We start from the raw sequence: 9,995 nt of genomic DNA, 5'->3' as shown, positions 1-9,995 counted from the left end.
AAATTAACGGAATAAATTGTCTCAAAAATTTAAAGAAAGACTAATTTCAATTTTGGAAATAAATGAAAAGAAAAAAAAATATATATTTAACCATATTTAAATTAACTAATTATGAAATATATTATATGAATAGTTTAGTTATACATAACTATCTACTAAAATTCGAACAAATGATTTCTGCATAATATTAAAAAAAAACTAAAAGAATAATTATACTTTTTGGAGATTAAATTTTACAATGTTTTTAGAAATCTAAAAATAATAACTGTAATAAACACAACAACTAATTACATATTTTAAAAAAAAATTGCCACAAGCTACGATGCATACTGACATGACGTAAAACTGTATCAAATAATAATGATTGAATCTACAACAAATTATGGCAACTGTTGTTTGACCGAGAAAAAAAACTGTTGTTTGACCAAAACATGTTTTTTCAATCCAATAAGTTGGTACAGAAAGACATCAGTGTAGTAAATGTCGACAATTTATTAATATTTTCTCTTTTATTCTTTCATATAATAAACTGTAGATCTAAAAATAGAAGTAATTTAAATTAACATGTTTCTGATTCTTGAATTTTGACACATTCAAAATTAAAAAAATAATAGATAATCATTTAAATTTAATTATATTATATATTTTTTACCTGTAAAATATATTTTTCAATAAATATTGCAGTGAGAACATGCTAAGTAGATAAACAACTTAAATGTTAGTAAGAAATATATATTTTACATAAAACATCTTTGATATGTAAAAATAATTAACGGAATTAAGTTAAAATGATTATATCTATCAATTTGTAAAGTTTGAGAATCAAAATATATCAAAGTTTTAAATAAAATAAAATTTTAATTTTACCGAAATTTAAGAACCAGAAATATTTGAAAGAAAAAATTATGAAATAAAACTAAGAAATAATGGGGATATAAAATAAATAGATGGGAAAAAATAGTTTAACCTCAATTTATGGTAAGAAATCATTTTAAAAAGAGGTAAGTTTAAAGATTGAGATATAAATAAAACTAAAATGAAGACTAATTAAAGTTTAAAGTATTTAAAGGCAACAAAGAGAAGGAAACGAAGGATTTAGAAGAGTGGCTATTAATAAAAGAGAAGAACTAAAAAGGTTAAATGCTTTTTTCAGAATTATTAAATATGATTAATATAAAGTAAGTGAAATGAATGCAAATGGAGAAGTGTTGATTGCACATTAATAGCATTATTCTTATGATTGGGATTCTCTGACAGCAAAAGTATGGCTGTTATGACTCTCTAGTTTTTTTGAGGAAAAGAAATGATAATTGTTAATTTGTTGAGCATCTTCTTGCCATCATCCTAAAGGCTAAATTCTGGTTCTGGCTTTCGTCATGTCAGTGAAATAAAAGCAATAACTTTGCTGTGAAAAAGGGTGTTTGTACAATAAGCTTTGTGAAATCAAAGCCTCCTTTTGTGTGAAAAGGATATTTGCTGGTACAATACCCTTTGTAAAATCAAACCCATCTTTAGGGTTAGATATTTTCTCTTTATTACATTCTGATGAAACATAGATCAGAGATGAGATAATTGTATAATATAAATAAGATATAAATTTTATTTTATAAGTTGATTTTATCGAATCGAATTAAGTTTAAAATAAACTTCTTAACATACTCATTCATAATTTTCGATAAATCATCATTTATGGACAAAAATTAGATACATTTGAAAATTTAACGATAAAATACATCAAGCAAGAGGGAATAAAAACTCATACTTTAAGACTACCCACCAAAGAAAATTTCAAGGATTAATAAATATGTTTTCTATTTCTAAACTTATTATGAAAACATGTGTTTATTTTTTGAACTAAATTATAAAGTATTTAACCTGTACACTTTATAGAAATACATTTAAAACATACTTATGTGAATGTTACATTTTGGTTTACTATGAAACTCCATTTATTATATGAGAAGTATTTTCCATGTTGTTTGTTGGAAATGGTGTTTTACATTAACTTTCATAACAGATACCAGATACTTTTTAATCTAATTTAGGAACAAAACACAGTTTTTTACATGCACTTTATAGAAATAAATGTAAAACATCCTTCCTAAGCAAAAGACATATGAAAGTTTTGTTTTAGTTTATTATGAAACTTCATTTATCATATGAGAAATACTTTTCATGTTGTTTGTTGGAAACGATGTTTTACATTAACTTTCATAATAAAAACTACATACTTTATAATTTAATTAGGAACAAAACAAATTTTTTATAATAGTTTGAAGAGATAAAAGAACATATTTAAGTCAAATTTCAAGTTCAGTTAAAAAAACACAGTGACACATTTAAAATAGGATCAGATTCTCTTCCTGAATGGAGAAAAAAATAAAGGTAGAACAAACTGATTATCTGCCATGATTACTAATTAATACTTGATTGGGAATTAACTCAAAGATGCCAAAGTAAACTCATGAAGCCATGATTATGGCTATATTCTGAAAAGTACAACTACAACATTTCTCATTTTTTTTTCTTTTTCTTAAAGAACATTGAGAGTTATAAAGAACCTAATGAAAATTTAAAGACAAGACATTGGATGGAAATGTAGCTCATAAACTACTACTCAACTGAAATACCAGAGTCAGCCTCACAGTAATCCATGAGGAGAATTCACTGGTACTCATATTTACAAAACCTCTACACAACTAGGTACAGATCTCAGAATGGAGCTGATCCTATTCGGCGAAGTTGATACTTAGGCTCAGGAGGTGGTGTACTTGGCAACATCTTCTCTAACTCCTGCAAGTTCAGCAGAAAAATTCATAACATATATCAGTCAAATATTGTATAAATAAGAAAGTAAATATGCACCATGATGATGAATGAGCATTGAAAAACATGTTGGTTCTCATGATTTTATCAAGTAAAAAGTGATCATGCTAACAATCTGAGAGTTTTTGAGGTATAGCTGCATGAAGGATTTATAATCCAACATTTTTGTAATAATGAACTGCAACTGTACAATGAGTAAGTCTAACTCACTGTAAACAGAAAACCAGAACACATGAAGCAGCAGAAAAATCTTCAAGAAAACATCACAAAAAGGGGAAAATCTAATATCACTGTTCAGGATAGAGTGGTGACAGCAAGAGAGATGCATCCAAATAAATTTCATCATCACTGATCAAAGCTGTTTTGGTAATGACTCAACCAATTTCTTTGATGTTACAAGATTTGACTGTGATTGATCCCTCAACTATAAGAAGCCTTTTTCCACATTCTTCCACCATTTTCTTTTCTAAAAAATATGCCAACTACTATCATAACACTTACAACCTCCTCAAGCACTGAAAAGTTCAAAAGCATCATAATCATCATAAAGAAACATCCCATTGCACAGTTCATGGTACATCCACAAAAGATTTACCTTAAAATCAAGAGATAAAAAGGATATAGCTCTACTTTTCAAAGGTTTAAATTGGTTTTTGCAAAGTATATCAAGGAAAGTGCAATTCTGTTTTATTTCAAGATACCAGAATCAATTATGATTGTCAAAATAACCCTTCCCCCCAGCTTCCATAATCCAGGTGATACAAACAAAGGGATTGAACGGTGATTTGTGTGCAGAAGAAGTGTGATCACCACACATGATGAAACAGTTTAGTTTATTGAGAAAATAAATGCAGGGTTGCTAATCTTGGCATGCTCCAGAAATATAAAAAAGGACAGATTATTACACCGCTATATGGCTGCTAGTCAATAAAAAATCTATGGAGAAATATGACAGTGGTATAAACATTGTGCATCAAAATGCATAGAAATCTGTTGCTTCCACAAAAATCCTAAAACACAAGGATAATACAAAAGCAGGAAGAAAAGAAGTGTTCTTTGGCTTGATTAATAATAGGGAAAACAAAACATCTAAAAATCACGTGATTGTATAATCCTGCTGTTCAAAATATTAATGTTAAAGATTTTCAATATGTGGATTGAATCCAGTGAATGTAAAGTGTTATACCAAAGTATTTAACAGATCTACTTCGCTTAATCTTTTGGAAGGGGCTGAGAGGAAGATACTTGTTAAAAATGATTGAAATGCATCAGCATATTTGAAAAAGGGAATGGAAATCAAAAGACAAGTATTGAAACAAAGGGCAAACCAAAGATAAAAGGACTAGTATCAAACATAAGAGAAAGCTTCTTCCCCAGATCCCATGTTTAGATTTTTCATCTAATAGTATTTCCTCCCAGCAAAATTATGTAATGCAGAAATTTTCTTTATATTGAATCTCCTTTTCCATCAACACACCATGCTGAATAATGAGAAGTGTGTGTGAACATTAAATCACTAGTTGCCAGATACCATAATCATACACTTAAAAGACTGAAAACTCATGAAGCAAAGAAGCTGTTAATGGCAATCAAACATCTGATTTAATTCCCGAGTCACACAAGAAACAAGATTTTAAATGGTTGAGGAAAAAGTTTCACGCTCAACAAAATTTCCTTAATACCTGTTGCTTAAAGTCTTGATTAATGAATCATAATATGCAGAGTTTTCTCTGGAAAATACATCAAATAATAATTGAAACTAAGATTGCATAGTCAATCTTAATCTAAAAAAATACTCCGCAAAACAAGAAACCACTCAATCTTGGGACTGAAGGTATACATTCTGGAATTTGAATTAACAGCAAAACACAGTCAAGGCAATTAATGTAGCCCTTCAAAGCAGAAACTAACCTGTCGTTTCCTCAGCATTTCATTTTCCTCTTCTAGACGCGAGACTTTGTTCTCCAGTTCATTTGTGTATGCCTGTTCATAACATTTATCACTCAAGATTAGGATCTTTACTAAGGGAAACACTAATCAAAGGATAAAGACTCACATAACATGAAAGAGCACCTGTTTCCTTGCTCTTGAACGAGCAGCAGATTCACGATTTTTTATCATCCTTTTCTGTCTCCTCTCAACAGTTTTCTCCATCATGTCCTCAGGAGTGGTCCTTTTTCTTCCAGGAGTGTGTGAATCCGACATTGCTCCCATCATAGGAGACTGCATTGCAACCTGGCCATCTGCAAACGAAACATCCATTGAACCTCCAGGACCCATGTGCATTGGTTGTGCCATACCCTGGCCAGGCATATAAATCTGCATCAAACTTTGCTGTGGATGCTGATATTGCACTGGTGGATACTGTATCCACTGTCCTTGTGGAGGAAACTGTGGTGGTACTGCCACGTTTGAATCCATCGGAACTGGTACTGGTACTGGTGCCGGTGCTGGTACCGGTACTTGTGCTGGTGCTGGTGCTGGCGTTGGTGCTGGCGCCGGCGCTGGTGTGGATACACTACCGGCGTCGACGTTCTTTTGGTTAGAAGTTGTTTCTGTAACAACTCCTGCTTTCACCAAGAAGTCCTCCAAAGTCATTTCTCCCAAAGTAGGCTGTCTGTCACGGAACCTCTTCTCCTCCATGACTTTGTTTTGTTGGATGTCTCTCCAAACCTCGTCCACTGTCTTCTTGCTCAGTGCTCCGGTCAGTGACATACTCGCCTGACGCTGCAGAGCAGCTTGACCGGCCTGTGCCACGCCGTCATTGTCCATACTAGCTGCCTGGCCTGCCTCAACAGTCCACACATTTTTCAGAAGCTCATCAAGGTTCATACTAGTTAGCGGCTTCCCTAGATCACCCAATTGATTCTGAACCTCATCCAGTGTGAGACTGTACATTGAGTTTTGCCGCACCAGGGGCTGGACTTGTGACTGTTTTCCATTACTGTCTTTACCACCACCTTGAGATCCCATCGTTTGGGTCCCCATTTACCGATTACAGTATAACTGTTAACAATAATTCAGCTCACACATAAGTCTGAAAGCAACTAGTCCACATCTTCAATCCTGCCCCAGAAAATCAGAAACTGATAAATAAAAGAAATCAACACCACCTTGTTTGTAGTGAAAACGCATAAGCTTTTAGAATCCATAATAATCTACATGCCTAACATGCATTCCGGCACACTAAAGGAAACCGTCAATTGCAACAAAGCAAGAAAATTTCCAAAACTTTGTGTCAAACATGATTACATGTACATGCAGCTGGCAGAGTTGCGATTTCCCATGAGAAAAATAATTTTAAATACATAACGCATGGCTCAAACCAGTCAAAGGAGAGAAAAAATGAGAGATCTTGTAATCTAGCAGCAGGATGCAAGGTACATTTCATTTCCTCTAAAAATGAAAGCAAACAAACATGAAAATGGTGAAAGTTGTTAGTCTGATTCACGATTTATTCACAACAAAAAATATATTGAGGAAAAAAAAAAGAAAAAATGAAATATAACCGAGATCATAAATGAAATTGAATTTGAAACAGAGGATAAAGTCTAGAAGGGCAAGAAGATAAAACCAAGTGAAAATGTCAGACTAAAATCCAATGGAGCACAGTTAAACTCAAGCAAATGACAACACGAAACCTTGCAGGTACCCTTCTTGGAGAAAAATAAAAAGAACAATTCATATCACTTCAAAAAGGGTTATTAGAGCATTGATCCCTTGCATGCAAGCTCTGAGAAACAGTCAAGTAAATAAAATTTCCGACGAAACCCAAAACCCCATATTCGAAACACGCCAATGCCCTCTAAAACTTCAGCATTAAAATACCAGGGCCCATTTTCCCACAAGGCATGGACACAGAACATAAAAATTGAAAGGCACACAAGTTCATCATAAGAAGATCAATTCAGAGACCGAAGACAACGAAGAAAAACACCCAGAATTCAAAATCAAATCTTTCAACGAAGAACTTGAAGGAAAACCCATTTGCATGCAACCAATTGAGCATCACTATTGAAACACCGAAAGGAAAAGAAAGGTATCCTGAAAATATTTGAAGAGACAAAAGGGTGTGAGATCAAACCCACCACAAACCCAGTATTTGTTTCCCACATGCAGTGATAAAAATCCAAAATTTGAAGAGGAAAACACAATGGAAAAGAAAGAGTGTGATGTAAGGAATAAAAGCGCGTGAGTAAGAGAAGAGAAGAACCTTTTTTTCTTTCGTGTGTCGGAGAGAGATACAGCGATCTGTGAGAGGGGAGTGAGAGATTGAAAAATGGGTTTTTGGAGCGAAAATCAGAAGAAGCTATAGGTGATGAACAAAGCTTTCACAACATAAGTGTGTGTTTTGTGTTTGTGCATTCGTGCGTTGGTCGAAGAAAGACAATCAAAGGTGGATTTGTGTGACTTGTGAACGAAAGAGAGATTTGAGAAATAGAGAGAATGAAAAGATGCAAAGCCAAATGGCAACTCCTCGCATTTTATACATAAAAAAATCGCTCAATTTAATGACGTGAAAGAGCGTGTAATGACGTTTTTTTGTCTTCGAGACAAAATTGTAAAATAAATTCCCCAAATAAAAAATAATCTCACTTTTAACTGTCATAACAAAAAAACACTCATTAATGTTGATGACAAGATATAATTTATGGTTTTAATTAATATTTTTAATACATCTCATCTTATCTATCTCTACTTAATTTTATCTCATCTTCAAATATATTTTTAAGAGGTTAATTCAAGTTAATATTAGGTAACTTTTATACGTTTCTTCCTATAAAATCATATAAAATTAGACGGTAATTTTCATTCGAGTTTTATAGTATCTAATTAAAATTGCCCGATATTTTTCTATCGATCGAAAATTTCAACTTTACTTAGCGATACATGTGATATTTTGTCAGAATTTTGGACCATTATGATGTTTTTATCGAATATTACATTAGTTACTTGGGCGGAGTGATATCCATGCACATTCATTCGTTAATTGAGGAGGTGCTTGTATTATTTGACAGTAATAAAGACATGGTTTTCTGATCGAGGATAGAAAGAATTTATATCGACGATACAAAATTCTGATATAAGATTTAGAGATAAGATAGCGTAATAATAACAACAAAATATTTATTTTATAAAAAAAATTATATAAATTTTTCTGTTTTTATTTAATTTTTAAATATTTTTTTTCATAAAAGAACAACTGATCAATCATTTAGGTTAAGTTGAAGAAAAGATGCATAAAAAAAGATAAAGTCTAAGTATTTATATGCGTAATATAAAAATTTACTTGGATCTTTACGATATTAAAACCGTAAAAAATATTTAAAACTAATGAAAAGAAATTGCTTCGTTAGATGTGTTGATGAAGATTCAAGCTTTTGTTAAGAAAATACTATAACAACATTGAAGAACTTCCCAATTGAAATGTATAAGTACGAGATGCAATAGTGGAGGAGGAGGACAAATTATACACATACAATTACAATTTTTATTTTGCAATTGTTTGGGTTATTTGGAAGAAAAATAGTTCTATTATTATTATTATTATTGTATTCAATGCAAAGAAGAGTAATTTGATAAATATGTGTATTGATGGCAATAATTAGATTTTCATATTATATTTCATGATGGTTCCATGACTCTAAGTCATGCCTTAAAAGGAGTTGATAACATACTTTGGTGATGAAAATGGTAAATGCAATGACAACACTAAAATTTTGTGGGAAGGTTGTTGTTGGAGAGAAAAAGTATGGTAATAAACTTACATAATGGATGAGATTGTGTAAATTTAATTTTTTTTTAAAAAAAAACCTATTCAATAAAATTATTAGATTTCATTATTTTTATTGTTGTCTAATATGTTTATTTTAAAATAAAAAGTTTTCTGTTTATTACAGGTACACATCTTATTTACTTTTTAAATAAGTAGTTATTTTAAAATTTACTTATTTCAACAATTTTTATTTTAAATTTGAACAAATTAATCCAATATTAGTTTGATAGATTTGGATACTAATAATTTTATTTGTTATTTAGAAGATTTAGTTTAGTTCTAATTACCTTTAAAATTTGGGTATTGTTATCAAAAAGAATTATTTTATTGAGCGTTCAAAATTTTTTTTTTTTGTTTAAGTATTTTCTTGTTAACTTGGTCACTATTCTTGTTTTTTCATTTTCATATAAGTGTCTTCCTTCTTTTTTAATATATTCTAACTACTTGCTTAACACACTCTTATAAAAGAAATGAGAAAATTAATAAACAAATTAATTAACCATCTAAATTTCAACTTAACACACTGATATTTTAATTTGGATCACATATTCTTATGTGATATGTTAGGATACTTTACTAATACTTATTAGGGATAAATATTTTTTGGTCCCTTAACTTTCAGTAAAATTTGAAATTAGTCCATTTTGAAACTTTAGACCAACTTAGTCATTTATCTTTCAAAATACATGAATTTAGTTCTTTTAAACAAATGTTGTTAAGTTTATTTGACATTTCAAGTGCGTTGCATTCTAGTATTTGACTTAACATTAAAGCGAAAATGTGTCAAACAATATGAACAACTCAAATACAACCTTGAAATGCAATTGAAATATCAAATAAACTTAACAAAATTTGATTAAAAGAATTTTGTATAAAGTTGTAGTACTTTTATGATAACAATAATTTATAACCTTTTATGTTGATAACTTTAATACACGTGGTTTTAATTTAGATTCATGCAATAACAATAATATATTTATCATGCTTTAAGAATTATTGTACATTTTTCAATATGCATATATTACATATTATATTTTATTATTTTCAAAATTAACGAAATGGTATATCAGATACGCATTGTTCCAACATATGTATCATATTCGTGCATCATAGAAAGTGATAAATAACAATGACACCATTTCTTAAAAAAAATACATACAAATAAAAAGGTTAAAATACTTTTTGGGTCTTAATTTTGGTTCAGTTTTGTCATTTTAGTCCTAATTTTGTTTTTTCGTTCAAAGAGAAATTTTCGTCAATTTTATTCAATTTGGTCATTTTTTTCTTACACTGTTTAAATAACTAACGGTAATGAACAATGATCACCACATGTCGCTTTCTAGTTTTTTTTAATTTTAATTTTTTTTAAATATCCATGTGTCAATCCAGCAGT

General features: G+C 30.4%; 1 protein-coding gene across 2 annotated transcripts; it reads right to left on the bottom strand.

Annotated features, from left to right (window-relative positions):
• Nucleotides 1–2,457: 2,457 nt before the first annotated feature.
• LOC114170520 (ABSCISIC ACID-INSENSITIVE 5-like protein 2) lies at nucleotides 2,458–7,292 on the bottom strand. Of its 2 annotated transcripts, none has more exons than XM_028056015.2 (4): nucleotides 7,040–7,292; nucleotides 4,900–5,912; nucleotides 4,738–4,809; nucleotides 2,458–2,793 (listed from the first exon to the last, which is right to left on the bottom strand). In XM_028056015.2, the coding sequence occupies exons 2-4, from the start codon at nucleotides 5,812–5,814 to the stop codon at nucleotides 2,713–2,715; spliced, it is 1,068 nt and encodes a 355-aa protein (XP_027911816.2). In that variant the 5' UTR covers nucleotides 5,815–5,912; nucleotides 7,040–7,292; the 3' UTR covers nucleotides 2,458–2,712. The 2 variants fall into 2 exon arrangements, with proteins under 2 accessions (XP_027911816.2, XP_027911815.2); XM_028056014.2 differs by having other exon boundaries at nucleotides 4,900–5,892.
• Between the last annotated feature and the right edge of the window lie 2,703 nt (nucleotides 7,293–9,995).

The sequence above is a fragment of the Vigna unguiculata genome, chromosome 11, assembly GCF_037176805.1.
Source record: "Vigna unguiculata cultivar grain cowpea cultivar isolate G323 ecotype 2 chromosome 11, ASM3717680v1, whole genome shotgun sequence".
Classification (NCBI taxonomy): Eukaryota; Viridiplantae; Streptophyta; class Magnoliopsida; order Fabales; family Fabaceae; genus Vigna; species Vigna unguiculata.
The sequence above is the reverse complement of the archived record's forward strand: the minus strand, read 5'-3'. Positions and strand labels throughout refer to the sequence as shown.

Bases quoted from the DNA above. Each gene is read 5' to 3' on its own strand.
- LOC114170520 (XM_028056015.2), bottom strand. From the start codon at position 5,814: ATGGGGACCCAAACGATGGGATCTCAAGGTGGTGGTAAAGACAGTAAT. The intron at 4,810-4,899 runs GTGCTCTTTCAT...TGTTATGAACAG, and splicing joins GTTCAAGAGCAAGGAAACAG to GCATACACAAATGAACTGGA. The intron at 2,794-4,737 runs GTTAGTTTCTGC...CTGAACTTGCAG, and splicing joins AAATGCTGAGGAAACGACAG to GAGTTAGAGAAGATGTTGCC.